Source organism: Ranitomeya imitator, chromosome 2 (genome assembly GCF_032444005.1).
Source record: "Ranitomeya imitator isolate aRanImi1 chromosome 2, aRanImi1.pri, whole genome shotgun sequence".
NCBI lineage: Eukaryota > Metazoa > Chordata > Amphibia > Anura > Dendrobatidae > Ranitomeya > Ranitomeya imitator.
Window position 1 is genome coordinate 824,561,513 of NC_091283.1, and position 19,581 is coordinate 824,581,093.

The window sequence follows — 19,581 nt, forward strand, 5'->3', positions numbered from 1 at the left end:
GTGAACCCTAGAGACACAGATCTAAACACTTTCTTGTTTTTTCCTTTTCCTCCCTCCTTTCCATGTATATAATTCTTGTGTTTGTTCCCTTCTATTCTGACTTGTGGTCGTACAAACTCCTACATCTATATAAGAACTGCCAAACCTTTATGGTTTCTATTTATTTCAAAGGAATGTCACAACTTTGTAGAAACCATCCATGACTTATACAGTAGGGAAACTTGCAAGTTCACCCTTGGTTGGTTGAGCGTTTCTTGGAAGGCTCGTTCCCACTATTGGCCTACCTATATATGCCAGTATTCACCTAATGAACAAGCAAAATAATCGTTTGTTGGGTGCAATGATTTTGATCATTGTATATTCATCGGCTGATGAAGGCCAGTAAACGACTTTCAGTCATCATGACTATAGTTGATCGGTGGTCGTTTAGCGTCCTGGATCTGCCCATCTAAAAGGACCATTCGGCACAAGATGTGAAATATTCTTGTTCTATGCCTGCCGAGACCTTTGTGTTTAGGATCTGTATATTTATCTATATTTCTTATTGGCTTACCGAGTGCCCGATAACAAATAACTGTTGGGTTTTGGCGTTACCAATCCAAATCATTTCCATGTCCCTGGGGCAAATTCTCTGTATGCATTTCTTCTACGAGTGCATGCCCAAGTACTCACTAGCTCGTAGCAAAGGAGATAGGACCAACAAGGGTGGGATCTCCTCTCTCCATAGACTCCATAGCAGTCCCTCACTCTTCTTCTATGGTATGCATCCTCTTGTCCATACTCTGCAGCATTCAGGTCAATATAATTACATGATGTAAGATCTTCCAGAAATTTAAGCATAACTGGAGAACATCCATGGATTAAATTCCATTACAGGTGGCTATTCATCAGGTTCTTCGTCCTTCATGCCCAGGTTATATATTTAATGGTGGACTGGAGACCTTATACAGTTTGTCTTGGCTTCTTACGGCTACGTCTCGGTGTCCTGCTTCTGTAGATCTACTTAGATCGGAATAGTAGATGATCTCTAATTTAGAACATGACCCATCAAATTACTTTTTCTCTTCTTGAATTAATGCGCTGGAGGCATTGTCCAGTAGAAACAAGTTGCCACCCATCCCCAGGATATGTGATAACTTATTATTTGGTGGGGGTCCAACTACCGGGACTTGCACTGACCGGCGGAACGGGGACAATTTTCTCCACACCCAATTTCCATTCATTCCTTTTGGGCCTGTCAGAAAAAGCCGAGCGCAGCACTAGAGATGAATTAAGCGACAGTTCGAGAATCAATCTTCCAATTTGTAAAGGGGCCTCAAAGTTCCCCATTCTACTAATTGTTCCAGATCCCAGCGGTCCGACCCTCACCAATCAGTAAGGTATCACCAATGCTGCGGATATGGTGATTACTTCTTTTCACTTGAGAACTCTTTTCCCAACTGGTATAATCCTAATATTTTACTGGTCATTTTTGAATCAGAAACTGATGGGAAACTCTCCAAATCCTCTTCAAAAACTCAAAGTTCTTCAAGAGCATGGAAGCTGTGCTCAGTTTCTGCTCCAAAAACACAGCAAAAAAGATTTTGTGGGTCCAGAGCCATTGAGCGGAAACTTTCCAAATCTTCTTCAAAAACTCACAATTTCTCAAAAACTTGAAAGTTCTGATCAGTTTAAGACTCTGCAAAAAGACTCAGTGTACAGATTCCCTACAGGAAAAGAAAAACTCGCCTAAAAACTCTTCAAAACTTCTTCTGGAGAAGAAAAACTTCATCAAGAACTCCCCTAACTGGAACATTTTATTGAATGGTTTCCACCTATTACCCATACATATAACACATTCCAAGGAAGGACTATGTGAAACATTTATATTGCAGTATCACATAGAGTTTATTCTACTTTTTTGTCCTCGCTGTGTCCTGCAACCGTTGGAGCCGCTCTCATGTGTTTTTTGGAGCATATTTTCTAGTTATGTGATTTGATGAAGCCTGGCAGGCACAGGGTCAGTTTTGTTACGAGCGCCTGTATGGGTTATTCAGTCCCTAATGATCCTAACTTATTGCCGCTCCATCATAACGGCTCCCCTCTAAAAAACATGGAGGAATGGTTTGTTAAGCAAAGTAATAAATGTGACCAGAACGATTATTGCCCATCAGCTGGAGTCGACTTTCCTGTCCAGTTATTGACTGAAGTACAGTAGTTAATGGACTAATGCTAGGAGAGGATTAAATTAAAGAGCGTTTCCACCTGTGATAGAAAAAAATCCCCAGTAATTAAAACTTTGCTTTATCCTGGTGTTAAAAGTTCTGCTCAGTCATTTCTTCGAAAATTCATTTTTAAATAGAATATTTGAGAATTTTGAGTAAAACTATCAAGTCTCCACTATTTTTTTAAATTGTTCTCCACTTTGGAGGACCCGGCGCTTCCATCCATTATACGGACAACTGAGTACCTTTAATGGGCAACATGTAATACTTTGTTTGCCCTGTGGAGACAATGCAGGGAAATGAAGCACTTACTGTCAGATTCTCAAGCAAATTACAATTGATTCTTGGGGGTTCCCAGCTAAATGATTCCTTGAGATCAGTTTATTTTGAACAGATCCTTGTAACTGAAAGGGATTGTTCAAAACGGGCAACGTTTTAAGTATGACAAAATAATTAAAAGGATTGGCCAATCAATAGATAAGAGACCAAGGAACCTCAGGGGCGGGGTTTTATTAAGTCAAAGTAGATCTGATGGGAGGAGTTGAAGAAGGGTGGTATTTTTTTCCCCCTTAACTTAACCCCTTTCAGTCATCTATAATTTCCAACGCTTTGCTCACTTATTACCTTGTCCTACTATTACACAATCCCTTAAAGGGGTTATCTCACTGCTAAAAACCCTCTTTAAGTCTCCATACAAATTACCGTAGATAGCTGCTGACGGTACAATCTTTTGGTGGACAGATATCTCCTCCCGACTTCTGCACACACACTTGGCCGAGTTCAGCTGACTTTAGTCTAATGTGTATAGGGGGCCTTTACAAATTAAAGGGAAGATTTATCAGAAAATGACCTATTGCTTAAATCAGGTTTTTGTGTTTTATATATTTTTAGAAAAATGTTGGCATTTTTTTTTTTTAAATATCACAATCTTTATTAAAAAATAAATAAATAATAGTACTCTTGCAATTTTCACACTGACCCCTGGGCTTTTATAGACCCATACACAATGTTCTTTTAGGAAGAATTTTCAAGAGACTCATTATCATCAGAGGCAGGATGCAATGACAGGTAGTACACAGCTGATGACACAGGATTCACCATCAATCACAATAAGTAATATCACAGCTCACTTCTTCCCCCTCCCAGCGACCTTTGCACTTGCTCATTAGCTGCTTTAGTACAAAAGATATTGTGAGAGTCTGTTCATTCATTGTGGTTAATATACGTGTACATTTTCTGAACAATAAGAAACATGGATCAAAAAAGCCTCAGTGACCGATGTGAAAACAATGTGTTATTTTTGATACAGATTGTCTTATGTAAAAAAAAAAATTGGCAAAAGAATTTATTGAAATACATTTAACACGTAAGCCTGATTTTAAACAATTATTTTCTGATAACTTCCCTTCAAGTCAGTTAATAATAATCTTTATTTTTTTATATAGCGCTAACATATTCCGCAGCGCTTTACAGTTTGCACACATTATCATCGCTGGCCCCGATGGGGCTCACAATCTAGAATCCCTATCAGTATGTGTTTGGAATGATCGATCAGTTGATCTCTGTGGAGGACCTTAGACCCTTTATTATTTTACATGATGGAAGTTAATATTGATATCCACTCCGGGGGAGATATAGTATTACATGGTGCTCATTTAAATAAGTCATGGCTCCCTGAAAAAAGATGTGATCTGCCAGACTCCCGAAAGTGTTGTAAAATCTCCCATCAGGCACAAAGTTTCCTAGAAGTTTCATATGCAAATTGTCTCTTCTGAGAGGAAGAGGACTGGAATCCAAGTACCACCATTATCCTAAGTCATGTGACAAGGCTCGTTAAAGGGTCAACTTTGACTTTTAGGATTGCTACTTCCAATAGGAGGCACTAGAGCTCTAGTCCTCTTCCTCTCCAAAGACACAATTTGCATATTTAATTTCTCAGAGGAGCATTGCAAGGCTTAAAAGTCTCCTCACCTTGATATGTCACTCTCTGCAAGCAGAAATGTTGCCCCTTGGATCCCGGACTGAAATTTTCAGGAACAAAGAACTTTTGGAATGTTTGTATGTCATGTGGCAAGGTTCGTTAAAGGGTCGACTTTGACTTTTAGGATTGCTACTTCCAATAGGTGGCACTAGAGCTCTAGTCCTCTTCCCCTCCAAAGACACAATTTGCATATTTAATTTCCCAGAGGAGCATTGCAAGGCTTAAAGGTCTCCTCACCTTGATATGTCACTCTCTGCAAGAGAAGCGTTACCCCTTGGATCCCGGTCTGAAATTTGCCAGCCTTGACAAGTCACTCTCCGCAAGGAAAAACATTACCCTTTGGATCCCGGTCAGACTCCTCTCACTCATCCAAACTAGATCTCACACTTTGTACTGATGAGGGGCAGTACCCCGAAACACAGCGTCTGTAAATTGAGATTCTGGTTTTGGCTTTTATCCTAAGTCATGTGGCAAGGCTCATTAAAGGGTCAACATTCACCTTTTAGGATTGTTGCTTCCAATAGGAGGCACTAGAGTTCTTGTCCTCTTCCTCTCTAAAAAGACAATTTGAAAATTTAATTTCCCAGGGGAACATCGCGAGGCTTAAAAGTCTCTTCACCTTGATATGTCACTCTCCGCCAGCAGAAACGTTTCCCCTTGGATCCCGGTCTGAAATTTTCAGGAACAAAGAACTTTTGGAATGTCTTCTGCGTGACCACTTCCAGAAGTTGTCAAGTATAACATATTTGACACTAGATGTAATACGCGGCGCCCATTGAAAACTTTATGAAAAAGTTGAAAAACTCAAGATCTAATATCAATATACAAAATGGATTGGACGTGTCAGCCAATTGCAAATCAAAGATCTAGTGGGTTCAATGCAATATTTATTTATTTATTTATTTATTACGGTTCATTGTCTTCTTTTTGTTCATAGGTGCAAATTCCAAAATCCTTCATCCACTATTCCCTGTGAGCCATGAAAGTGTCCCAGCTCATATTATTATTTATTGCATCGCTGGTAGACTTATGCTGGCAACAGCTCCAGGCAGGGGCCCCACAAATCCAGCTGAGATTGGCCGGGACGTCGAGGGTCCCTAACGAAGGTCGCCTGGAGGTTCTCTATAATGGTCAATGGGGCACGGTATGCGACGACGACTTCAACATAGAAGTGGCTCATGTGATCTGCAAGCAGCTGGGCTTTGAATTGGCCATGAATTGGGCACATAGTGCGAAATATGGCCAAGGAGAAGGTAAAGGCATCAATAATATCATATTATAATACAAACTAACCTCATAATGAGAAGTATGCTTCTACATATTGTACATATGAGAGGTAAGAACTAGGGGGCATCTACCATAGAGGTGAAACGTGTGTCTGCTATGGATCTACTAGATGATGGAGGCCTGCTCCTTTATAAGGGTTGTCGGCTAACACCCTCCTGTAATTGCTGAGAGTAAAAAAGGTTCAACTCCTTGGATGCAGCGGTCAATAGAAACTGCATCATCTAAGGGGTTAGACATAGGAGTAAAATGCAACCTGTCTGATCCGTTCCTTACAAGAAATATGTCTGACTTCTAGACCCATACATATTAGACTAAGGTTGGCTGAACCCACCAATATCGGTGGGATCGACTAACAGTCCGAACCCTTACTCAACAGATAAGGTCAGGGAAGAGAAGGATCCGGCACATTGAATTATCAATGTCCAGTTGTTTTGCTCTCCCAGAAATAAGCAGCCGCCAGAAGAGTCTGGCAGAGGCTTTATCATAGAGAACAAAAGAGCCCTCGGCCAGAAGAGTGTTCCTGTATATGAGGGATTCGGGGAATCAACTGTTGGCCGAGCTGTTGGCCAACAGCTATCTAATGTCAACAGTCATCTTTTTTTGGCTTTCATTTCATTAATAATTTGAACCCTTTTTTTAAGTATAACCTAAGAAACAAGGTACAAGTGGCCATCAGCAGACTAAATAGAATGGCACACTGAAAGTGGACCTATCACCCGGTCAAAAGCGGACGGTTGTTGCTCTTGTTTTATTCTCGCTTTTCTTGAGAATTTTGTGGTTTTGTTTTTTTTTTTCAAATCTGAATTACGGTTCCAAAAATATGTGTCTATTTATTTAGTGATGATTTTTATGATCTTTACAAAGGGGGTGGTGCTTACAGATTATGCATAAAGACACGCCCCAGAGGATCCTGTGAGCCCCGCCCCATTAACAATATTAATTATCACTAAATAAAAAAGCTCTGAAACCAAAAGGAGAGTTTAAAAGAAAAAGTAAAAAATTGATTACACACAGGAGCAATGGGAATAAAATAAGAAGAAAATCTGGCGGCCGCTTAAGACCTAGTGATGGTCGTCTTTAAAAGACACGGGAAATTTTAGGACTTTTTTAAATTAAATGCATAAATAATTTGATTAAAAATGTGCTACATTTGGAATCTGGATAAAATTTGTTTTATTGCCTTAAAAAGGGTTGAACATCCAGCACAAGGTGTAACATTAAAATCCCAAAACTTTATAGTGTCTCTACCAAATATGTAATAGATAAAGTTTTGGGCTTTCAACTTTAATTTTGGTGCTAGATGAACAATTCTTGGAAAGCTCAAGAGTATAACACAGGATGTAACTCAGGATCAGTAATGTAATGTATGTACACTGTGACTCCATCAGCAGAATAGTGAGTGCAGCTCTGGAGTATAATACAGGATGTAACTCAGGATCAGTACAGGATCAGTAATGTAATGTATGTACACAGTGACTGCACCACCAGAATAGTGAGTGCAGCTCTGGAGTATAATACAGGATGTAACACCGGATCAGTAATGTAATGTATGTACACAGTGACTGCACCACCAGAATAGTGAGTGCAGCTCAAGAGTATAACACAGGATGTAACTCAGGATCAGTAATGTAATGTATGTACACAGTGACTGCACCAGCAGAATAGTGAGTGCAGCTCTGGGGTATAATACAGGATGTAACTCAGGATCAGTAATGTAATGTATGTACACAGTGACTGCACCAGCAGAATAGTGAGTGCAGCTCTGGAGTATAATACAGGGTCAGTACAGGATCAGTAATGTAATGTATGTACACAGTGACTGCACCAGCAGAATAGTGAGTGCAGCTCTGGAGGATAATACAGGATGTAACTCAGGATCAGTAATGTAATGTATGTACACAGTGACTGCACCAGCAGAATAGTGAGTGCAGCTCTGGAGTATAATACAGGATGTAACTCAGGATCAGTAATGTAATGTGTGTACACAGTGACTGCACCAGCAGAATAGTGAGTGCAGCTCTGGAGTATAATACAGGATGTAACTCAGGATCAGTAATGTAATGTATGTCCACAGTGACTGCACCAGCAGAATAGTGAGTGCAGCTCTGGGGTATAATACAGGATGTAACTCAGGATCAGTAATGTAATGTATGTACACTGTGACTCCATCAGCAGAATAGTGAGTGCAGCTCTGGAGTATAATACAGGATGTAACTCAGGATCAGTAATGTATGTACACAGTGACTGCACCAGCAGGATAGTGAGTGCAGCTCTGGAGTATAATGCAGGATGTAACTCAGGATCAGTAATGTAATGTATGTACACAGTGACTGCACCACCAGAATAGTGAGTGCAGCTCTGGGGTATAATACAGGATGTAACTCAGGATCAGTAATGTAATGTATGTACACAGCGACTGCACCACCAGAATAGTGAGTGCAGCTCTGGAGTATAATACAGGATGTAACACCGGATCAGTAATGTAATGTATGTACACAGTGACTGCACCAGCAGAACAGTGAGTGCAGCTCTGGAGTATAAAACAGGATACAACTCAGGATCAGTAATGTAATGTATGTACACAGTGACTGCACCAGCAGAATAGTGAGTGCAGCTCTGGAGTATAATACAGGATGTAACTCAGGATCAGTACAGGATCAGTAATGTATGTACACCAGCACAATAGTGAGTGCAGCTCTGGAGTATAATATAGGATGTAACTCAGGATTAGTAATGTAATGTATGTACACAGTGACTGCACCAGCAGAATAGTGAATGCAGCTCTGGAGTGTAATACAGGATGTAACTCAGGATCAGTAATGTAATGTATGTACACAGTGACTGCACCAGCAGAATAGTGAATGCAGCTCTGGAGTGTAATACAGGATGTAACTCACGATCAGTAATGTAATGTATGTACACAGTGACTGCACCAGCAGAATAGTGAGTGCAGCTCTGGGGTATAATACAGGAAGTAACTCAGGATCAGTAATGTAATGTATGTACACAGTGACTGAACCAGCAGAATAGTGAGTGCAGCTCTGGGGCATAATACAGGATGTAACTCAGGATCAGTAATATAATGTATGTACACAGTGACTGCACCAGCAGAATAGTGAGTGCAGCTCTGGGGTATAATACAGGATGTAACTCAGGATCAGTAATGTAATGTATGTACACAGTGACTGCACCAGCAGAATAGTGAGTGCACCTCTGGAGTATAATACAGGATGTAACTCAGGATCAGTAATGTAATGTATGTACACAGTGACTGAACCAGCAGAATAGTGAGTGCAGCTCTGGAGTATAATACAGGATGTAACTCAGGATCAGTAATGTAATGTATGTACACAGTGACTGCACCAGCAGAATAGTGAGTGCAGCTCTGGAGTATAATACAGGATGTAACTCAGGATCAGTAATGTAATGTAGGCACACAGTGACTGCACCAGCAGAATAGTGAGTGCAGCTCTGGAGTATAATACAGGATGTAACTCAGGATCAGTAATGTAATGTAGGCACACAGTGACTGCACCAGCAGAATAGTGAGTGCAGCTCTGGGGTATAATACAGGATGTAACTCAGGATCAGTAATGTAATGTATGTACACAGTGACTGCACCAGCAGAATAGTGAGTGCAGCTCTGGGGTATAATACAGGATGTAACTCAGGATCAGTAATGTAATATATAAAAATAGTTGCTTAATAGTCCTTAGTGTGTCAATCAATGGCTTAGAATAGAAATATGAAGAAACAGAGGAGAATTGTGAAATATCTAAGGACATATAATGATAGTATACAGAGTGTAGAAGTTACAATGCATAGATTACAGTATATAGGAGTTGCTAAGAATGGCTGTGTCTTTTCTGTTTCAGGTCCCATCTGGCTGGATAACGTCCGCTGCTCCGGTGCTGAGAGCTCTCTGGCAGAATGTGAATCTAACGGCTGGGGCGTCACTGACTGCAAGCACTCCGAGGATGTTGGCATCCTATGTTCAGCTACTCGGCTGAGGCCATCGGATGTGCCCCAAGCCATTACTGCACAGGTGAGCAGCGCACAGCGTACACGAGTAATGGCCGCCAATTCTCTGCAAAACTAGTAATGAGAAAATACAGGTCCACGTGATAGGTGCCATCTGGAATCAGTCATGACCTTTCTCTGCCCGCAGGGGTATTTAGATGTCATTTGAATAAGGGACATTTAGCTTAGGAATGTTGGAGATCACCTCTGTGTCGTACCTAGTGCAAATATATATACAGTATACATATATATATATATATATATATATATATGTATATATATATATATATACATATATATACATAGGTGCTTCTCACAAAATTAGAATATTATCAAAAAGGGAATTTATTTCAGTTCTTCAATACAAAAAGTGAAGCTCATATATTATGTAGAGTCATTACAGACAGAGTGATCTATTTCACGTGTTTATTTCTGTTAATGTTGATGATTATGGTTTCAGCCAATGAAATGAATGAATTTCAGTCTCTCGATGTGCAAAACTGATAGAGACAGACCCCAAGCGACTTGTAATCGCAGCAAAAGGCGGCGCAACAAAGTATTAAGTTACAGGGGCCGAATAATATTGCACGCCCCACTTTTCAGTTTTTGAATTTCCACAAAAATTTAAAATAACCAATAAATTTCGTTCTACTTCACAATTGTGTTCCACTTGTTGTTGATTCTTCACCAAAAATTTACATTTGGTATCTTTATGTTTGAAGCATGATATGTGGGAAAAGGTTGAAAAGTTCTAGGGAGCCAAATACTTTCGCAAGGCACTGTACAACCATCATAATACAGTCATATAGTGCCAAGATAATACTGCCATATATAACCCACATAGTACTATCATATAGTTCCAAAATAATATTGCCTAATACAACCCACATAGTGTCAAAATAATACTGCCATATACAGATCACATAGTGCCAAGATAATACTGCTATATGCAGAGTGCATAATACTATCATATAGTGGCAAGAATATACCGCCATATACAATCTACATATTGCCAATGCTTAGTGCCAATATACTACTGCCATATGCAACCCACACACAATACCACAATATAGTGCCAAGATAATACTGCAACATACAACCCCCATAAGACCACCATATGGTGCCAAGGTAGTACTGCCATATACAACCCGCATAATACCAGCATATGGTGCCAAGATAATACTGCCATATAGAACTCGCATAATACTACCATATGGTGCCAAGATAATACTGCCATATACAACCCGCATAATGTCATCATATGGTTCCAAGATAATACTGCCATATACATCCCGCATAAGACCACCATATACTGGGAAGATAATACTGCCATATACAACCCGCATAGTACCACCATATGGTGCCAAGATAATACTGCCATATACAACTCGCATAATACCACCATATGGTGCCAAGATAATACTGCCATATACAACAAGCATAATACCACCATATAGTGGAAAGACAATACTGCCAATCCGCATAATACCACCATATGGTGCCAAGATAATGCTACCATATACATCCCGCATAATACCACCATATAGTGTTAAGATAATACTGCCATATACATCCCGCATAATACCACCATATAGTGGGAAGATAATACTGCCATATACAGCTCGAATAATACCACCATATGGTGCCAAGATCATACTGCCATATACAACCGTATACCACTATAAGACGCTAGTACAGCTGTACAGAATGTGTATATCCACTAAGGCCAAAATAACCAGTAGAATTTAGGGGTTAAATCGACGTGTTTGTCAGTGAAGTGAAGTGGCACATGGGACATGTCACTAAAATATGGCTTTTTGGCACACTGCGCCCGTTCTGGCTGCATGAAAATAGAAATGTTGACTTTGGTGGAATTCCAAGAGCAATAAGCGTGCGCAGAGTCCGACCGACGGTATAAAAGCGGAGACTTGTGTGTATGAATAGTGTCATAGTGCATCCGCCTGCATTACCTCACTCCACCCCTGCCTGACATACCAGCGGTGTTTCCTCGCCTCGGAGGCTTTCCAAAAACATCTGCGAAGCTCACACTGGATGAGATCAGCCATTACATGACAGATCAGACGGTTTTACTCACCGGGGAATATGGACTACGGGTTCAATCACGGAACATTCATGATGGCACATTGATGAAATCGCTGCCGAAGATGTACAGTTAGGGCCAGAAATATTTGGACAGTGACACAAGTTTTGTTATTTTAGCTGTTTACAAAAACATGTTCAGAAATACAATTATATATATAATATGGGCTGAAAGTGCACACTCCCAGCTGCAATATGATAGTTTCCACATCCAAATCGGAGAAAGGGTTTAGGAATCATAGCTCTGTAATGCATAGCGTCCTCTTTTTCAAGGGACCAAAAGTAATTGGACAATGGACTCTAAGGGCTGCAATTAACTCTGAAGGCGTCTCCCTCGTTAACCTGTAATCAATGAAGTAGTTAAAAGGTCAGGGGTGGATTCCAGGTGTGTGGTTTTGCATTTGGAAGCTGTTGCTGTGAGCAGACAACATGCGGTCAAAGGAACTCTCAATTGAGGTGAAGCAGAACATCCTGAGGCTGAAAAAAAAGAAAAAATCCATCAGAGAGATAGCAGACATGCTTGGAGTAGCAAAATCAACAGTTGGGTACGTTCTGAGAAAAAAGGAATTGACTGGTGAGCTTGGGAACTCAAAAAGGCCTGGGCGTCCACGGATGACAACAGTGGTGGATGATCGCCGCATACTTAATTTGGTGAAGAAGAACCCGTTCACAACATCAACTGAAGTCCAGAACACTCTCAGTGAAGTAGGTGTATCTGTCTCTAAGTCAACAGTAAAGAGAAGACTCCATGACAGTAAATACAAAGGGTTCACATCTAGATGCAAACCATTCATCAATACCAAAAATAGACAGGCCAGAGTTAAATTTGCAGAAAAACACCTCAAGAAGCCAGCTCAGTTCTGGAAAAGTATTCTATGGACAGATGAGACAAAGATCAACTTGTACCAGAATGATGGGAAGAAAAAAGTTTGGAGAAGAAAGGGAACGGCACATGATCCAAGGCACACCACATCCTCTGTAAAACATGGTGGAGGCAATGTGATGGCATGGGCATGCATGGCTTTCAATGGCACTGGGTCACTTGTGTTTATTGATGACATAAGAGCAGACAAGAGTAGCCGGATGAATTCTGAAGTGTACCGGGATATACTTTCAGCCCAGATTCAGCGAAATGCTGCAAAGTTGATTGGACGGCGCTTCATAGTACAGATGGGCAATGACCCCAAGCATACAGCCAAAGCTACCCAGGAGTTCATGAGTGCCAACAAGTGGAACATTCTGCAATGGCCAAGTCAATCTCCAGATCTAAACCCAATTGAGCATGCATTTCACTTGCTCAAATCCAGACTTAAGACGGAAAGACCCACAAACAAGCAAGACCTGAAGGCTGCGGCTGTAAAGGCCTGGCAAAGCATTAAGAAGCAGGAAACCCAGCGTTTGGTGATGTCCATGGGTTCCAGACTTAAGGCAGTGATTGCCTCCAAAGGATTTGCAACAAAATATTGAAAATAAAAATATTTTGTTTGGGTTATGTTTATTTGTCCAATTACTTTTGACCTCCTAAAATGTGGAGTGTTTGTAAAGAAATGTGTACAATTCCTACATTTTCTATCAGATATTTTTGTTCAACCCTTCAAATTAAACGTTACAATCTGCACTTGAATTCTGTTGTAGAGGTTTCATTTCAAATCCAATGTGGTGGCATGCAGAGCCCAACTCGCGAAAATTGTGTCACTGTCCAAATATTTCTGGCCCTAACTGTAGCAGAGCTGAAGACGTCACACGACTCATCATCTCTCTACGGTGATTATCAAGGTTTGCCATCAAATGACAGAATAGTGTGCGGAAATGTCAAATTCTGCTCTGTAAGTACAACATAAATGATCACATACCGCATCACCAAACATTAAAAAAATAAAATAAAAATACAGCTGGTAAATAATACCGCCAAATGGTAAAATAAAAAAATACAACCATGCAGTGTCCAAATAATATGACCAAATGTTTCCCATACTGCAGTGCCATACAGTGCGCATAAAAGTTCACTATACATTGTGCCTAAAAGGTAGTACCATTCAGTGTACAAATAGCACCGCCATACAGTAATACCACTGTTTCCTCATACCAGAGTATCATACAGTGCCCACATAATGCCACTTTTCAGTTTGCCTTAAAAACGTAATATGCAGTATACTAATAGTACCCCCACACAGTAATATCATCGTATGTTCCCATACTACAATGCCTACATAATACTGCCATACAATACCCATTATATAGTGCCTAAGTAACAGTACCACCCAGAAATCAACTGATGCCAGTATATGGTCCCCATACAGCACCCCAAAAACAGTATCATAAAGTATACAAATAATACCACCACACAATAAAACTTACCGTATATTTTCTCATACTCAATGTCTGCGTAATACCGATACTATTATACAGTATCCATACATTAATTTTATATAGTGCCTAAATATCAGTACCACCAAAAATTCAACTGATACTAACATACTGCAACATCAGAAAGTGGCCAAAAATACCGTACAGTATGTAAATTCCATCACCAAACAATAATAGCACCATATTTCCTCATACAATAATATCATACCGTGCCCACATAATCCCACCATGCTGTGCCCACATAATCTCACCATACTGTGCCCACACAATCTCACCATACTGTGCCCACATAACCCCACCATACTGTGCCCACATAATCCCACCATTCTGTGCCCACATAATCCCACCATACCGTGCCCACATAATCCCACCATACCGTGCCCACATAATCGCACCATACTGTGCCCACATAATCCCACCATACTGTGCCCACATAATCCCACCATACTGTGCCCACATAACCCCACCATACTGTGCGCACATAATCCCACCATACTGTGCCCACATAATCCCACCATACTGTGCGCACATAATCCCACCATACTGTGCCCACATAATCCTACCATACTGTGCCCACATAATCCCACCATACTGTGCCCACATAATCCCACCATACTGTGCGCACATAATCCCACCATACTGTGCCCACATAATCCAATACTAAAATCAATACTGCCACAAAATAACACTGCCACGTGATTCCTCTACTACGGTGCCATACAGTACTTACATAACACCATTACTACTGTAGATAGTACTCATGTATAAACTTCACTGTAGTGCCCAAATATCACTGCAGCCGCATTTTCAAATAATACCGCTATTGAGTGTAGAAATAACAATACACCACAAATATAGTAAGGTTAGTCATTGGTCAAAAAATGCAAACACTGTCCAAATAATGGTGTCTTGCGGTATTATTTATACACTGCATCATAAATTAAATTTAAACACTGCGTTGCCCTGCTATATAGGTGATATATGGAATTAATTTATCGGGACGGTCTAATGATATTGGCAATATGTACATGAATTGGTATTGCAGTATAGGAACCACATGGTGACTTATTGTAAGGCGGTATTATTTGTACACTAGACAAAACTATGTGGGAAATGTATGGCACTGTAGTACAATACTCCAGCCATTCCTGTACGCTGATCGCGTCACGTTCATTTATTTAACTCTTTCAGCACACAAAGAAAATTGAGGCGGTAAGAATTAAGCCCATCTCTGCCCGCGCCAAGGCAAGCCTCCCCGTCACTGAGGGCATCGTAGAAGTGAAGCATCACGGCAGGTGGCGGCAGGTGTGTGACCAGGGCTGGACCATCGACAACAGCAGGGTGGTATGCGGAATGATGGGGTTTCCTGGAGAAGTTCATCCCAACATCAACTTTTACAGGTAAAGTTTCCCACCTACTGCTCCACATAAAAATTATATCAGTTTTCAATTTTGTGCCGATAAATTTTAATAAACAGTAGCTACGCCAGTGCCACCCACCGCGGGTGCCCGCTGCAATATCTGGTCGTTATCCAGCAGCAACGGCAAATATTGACACCAACTCCGATCCTGCTGAACCCCTTAGATGCCGCGATCAATAACTCCTAAAGCTCTTAAAAGTTTTTAACTATCCAAAAAAAGGTGATAATTTGCAGATCGTTGGTGCACAACCGCTGAACCCCTCAAAGAATATCAAGAACGGGGTTTTAAATTGCACATTTGGAATTAAACAGTGGCTGCGCATGCGCATCATAGCTCTATGCACTCTCTATGGGACTGCTGGAAAAAAGTTCGATAGAGAATGAATAGAGCAATGGTACGCATGCGCTTCATCGCTCTATGTACTCTTTATGGGACTGCTGAGAAAAAAGTCCCATAAACAATGAGCGGAGCAATGGTGCGCAGGCGCATCATAGCTCTATGCACTCTCTATGGGACTGCTGGAAAAAAGTTCGATAGAGAATGAATAGAGCAATGGTACGCATGCGCTTCATCGCTCTATGCACTCTCTATGGGACTGCTGGAAAAAAGTCCCAGAGACAATAAGTGGAGCAATGGTGCACATGCACGTCATCGCTCTATGCACTCTATGGGACTGCTGGAAAAAACTCCCATAGACAATGAGTGGAGCAATGGTTTGCATGTGTGTCATCGCTCTATGCCCTCTCTGTGAGACTGCTGGGAAAAAAGTCCCATAGAGAATGAATAGAGCAATAGCGCGCATGGGTGTCATTGCTCTATACACTCTCTATGGGACTGCTTGAAAAAAGTCCCATAGGCAATGAGTGAAGCAATTTTGCGCATGTGCGTCATCACTCTATGCACTCTCTATGGGACTGCTGGAAAAAAGTCCAATAGAGAGTGAACGGAGCAATGGTGCGCATGCGCGGCCATTGTTCCATTCCCACGGGCCATCTGATACTTCTGTTTTCGGAATCCATGGTGGTCCCAGTGGTCATACTCCCACCATTCTGCAGGATACCTTGTCAATCTTTTGGATGGGTGATGATTTTCAATAACGGGAAAATTCCTTTTACGTAATTAAAGCCCAAATAGGCTTTAAAAAAAAAAGATTAGAAAAAAAAAGAGTGAATTTGTTCTATAAGTTATTTGCATCAGTATACAGTAGTACCATTAAAAAAAACACAAGTTTTTGCTGCAAAACGAAAAAAAACTTTAGTTGCAAAAGGTAAAAAAAAAAAAAGAATTGAAAAGAAATGATCATATACCCAATTAGTGAATCTCCTGTATACTTTGTTCGGGATCCTCATCTCTTGGCCAGAATGCAGAGCACTTACACGGGATGTAAGGGGTAATGGTCCTCCTTAAGGAGAGTGACATACCTGACGTGCCAGTGTGAGGAGACTTATAGGCCATGCAATGATCCTCTAGGAAATTAAATGTGAAAATTGCCTCTTCAGAGAAAAGCCTCTCATACAGGCAAATCAGATCTCATGCTTTGCACTGACGAGGGGGAAAAACCCAGAAACACGTCTACAAATTGAGATTGTTGTTTGGCTTTTATCCTAAGGTCTTTATAGGGTCGATATTGACTTTTAGGATCGCTGCTTCTAATAGGTGTTTACAGAACACATCTGTCTGACGGGAGCGCGCAGCTCCGCATGTTCCTGCAGGTCGGATGTCTTGTGAGGACGCAGCGTCGGACGCCACGTTTGTTGTCCGCAATTTCTGCAAACCCTCCATCAGCGGCAAAGTGTAATTATACATCTGATCTCACAGGAAACGCCCGCGGTTGGGAAGAGCTCGGCGTCTAATTCCTGCATCAGATGAATGTGCTATTCTTATGGGCAGTCCTATGTAATTTACTCTTGTCCTGCTTGTTTTTTTTATCCTTAAAGCCTTTCTTGGAATCTGGATGTGTCTTATTGTCACATTCCATCCAGACGGAACACGTCCCGGCATCGTGTGCCCAAATATTTTGGATTCCTATATAAATACGAGACACTGGGTGACAACATTCATGGGAGGCATGATAATACCCGGAAGGGTTGTCAGCCACCTTTCCATGGACCTCGAATGCCGGGTGACGGGATGCTTTGAATGGTAGCCAAAATCCATACATGTTTGCCGACTGGCTCCCAGACAAATGGGAAACATGCCAGTTGTGGTGGCATGGGTGTAATCCGCCATCAGACAAAGCCCCAGGTTCCAGCTACACATTCAGGAGTTTGGAGGGGGCGAAATAGGGCACATAACTGGTCTGGGCTTTAAATAGGAGGCATGGATATGCAACTACATTTTTCGGAATCTTGCCTATCCAAAAAGTTGTCAAAAATGTAATTAACTGGAACATTCCATTCATCAACTATCCAGAGGAAAAATGTTACCTTGCTGATTCTTGGAGGTCATACCTTTGGGTTCCCCACTGATTTCAAGAACAGGGCTCTGGAGCGCTCTGTTTCAATGGAGCAATAGCTGCGCATGTGCACGACTACCTATATTCCTTTTCTGTGAGACTGCCCACTTTCTCTAAGGGGGTATAACCCCTTTAAAGAGGACCCATCACCAAGTCATAAGCGAACAATTTTTGTTCCTATTTTCTCCATGCCACCCCCCTAAGTATAGTGTTTTTTGTTGTTTTTTTTTTTTTTTAAATCAGCCATATGGTTCCATATGGTTAGCTACATAGTGCTATTTTTTCTGGCCTTTACGAGGGGGTAAAAGCACAGAAGCGAAACGCGCGTCGGGTGCGGTGGACCTCATATCTTCCATCTGACCAATTGAGCTGGGGATATTTACTTGGTTTGGATATTCCATACTTTCTGCTAGTTGCGATTTACGGCTGCCATATTTACCTTTTATTCCCCTTGCTCTTCCTTCGGAGTATATTGATTTATACCATCCTAGTCATGCTCGTTTGTACTTTCCTTGCCTTTTTTTTAACAAATCTATATTTCATTGATTCCTATTGGTACTGCATCGCTTTTTCTTTGGTCTTAAATTATACATTTTTTCCTATTTTTTACGTGCAGATTCTTATCTTCGCTGCAGTTACAAATTCTTGCCCTCTTGCAATTTTATTGTGTTTTTTTTTTTTTGCATTTTTTTTCAACAAAGATTGTATTTTTATCTCCTATTTGGCGGGTTCATGCTCGCCATTGGGATCTCTTATAGGTGTTCGTTAATATGTCTGTGTTATTTATTGGTTTGTGGCACTCATTTAAAAAAAAAAAAACGTTTTACAAAAATATTATTCTAGGAAATGTTTTTGTGCCATTATGAGCTTTGGGACAAAAAAGTTATCTTGGAATCTATTTTTTAAAAAAACCATATAGAGATATGTTTGTAAATATTAGTACATAGTGCCTGTAAAGAAGAAGAGCTCTGTTTAGTTTTTAGGCAGAGTAAATTCTCTCATACACGGCAGTGAAACCTTCGGTTCAATGTTAGAGCTGCTGCCTTCTGTAACTGAGGTCTGGAGTTTAACTCCCAGAAAAGTTGAGCTTTAAGAAAAAGCAAAAAATTTATTTAAGGATAAGGGTTGTCCACTATTTTATATTGATGAAATATCCCTGGGATAGGTCATCAATATAAGATCGGTTGGAGTCCGACTCACAGCACCGCACCCCCACGATCAGCTGCTGTAACATCTGGCAGCGACCGAATGTAAACAGCTTGCGGAATGCAATACCACAGCGCCATACACTCTAAGTGGCCACTGCCAGGTACTGCATTTCAACTCCTGTGAAATGAAAAATAGCTGATCTGCAGGACCTGACAGCAGCAACTACTATAATTACTGATCTCATCGTAAACATTTCTTAAAGGATGAAATCACTAGAAAAAACATTCACTTTGCCCTCACCTATTAGGAGCCGTTTGATTCCATGTTTATTGTAATGGTCAATAGTCATCGTGGGGTTAACAGTAAATGGAAATAAATCAATAATAATTAATTTACATGTCATCTGCCCTTCGCTGCTTCTTTTTTCTTAAAAATCCTGTCTACTGGCTGCAGTTTGTTAAAAAATATATATATATACATGCTTTTCTCACGGTCACCTGGTCTAACACTGCTGCTCCTAGTGTCTGTTATTGTGTGCAGTGCTGATATCATGATGACAGCGCTGCAGCCAATAGGGTTCAGATGCTGAAATTTCCA

At 40.8% G+C, this 19,581-nt stretch overlaps 1 protein-coding gene across 1 annotated transcript in view; it reads left to right on the top strand.

Moving 5' to 3' along the window:
* Window positions 1-5,164: 5,164 nt before the first annotated feature.
* LOXL4 (lysyl oxidase like 4) overlaps window positions 5,165-19,581 on the top strand; it is a 91,303-nt gene continuing 76,886 nt past the window's right edge. Inside the window, exons 1-3 of the mRNA XM_069755026.1 lie at window positions 5,165-5,438; window positions 9,348-9,517; window positions 15,151-15,359. Coding sequence (XP_069611127.1) covers window positions 5,165-5,438; window positions 9,348-9,517; window positions 15,151-15,359 — 653 coding nt within the window. The remainder of the gene's footprint in view (window positions 5,439-9,347; window positions 9,518-15,150; window positions 15,360-19,581) is intronic.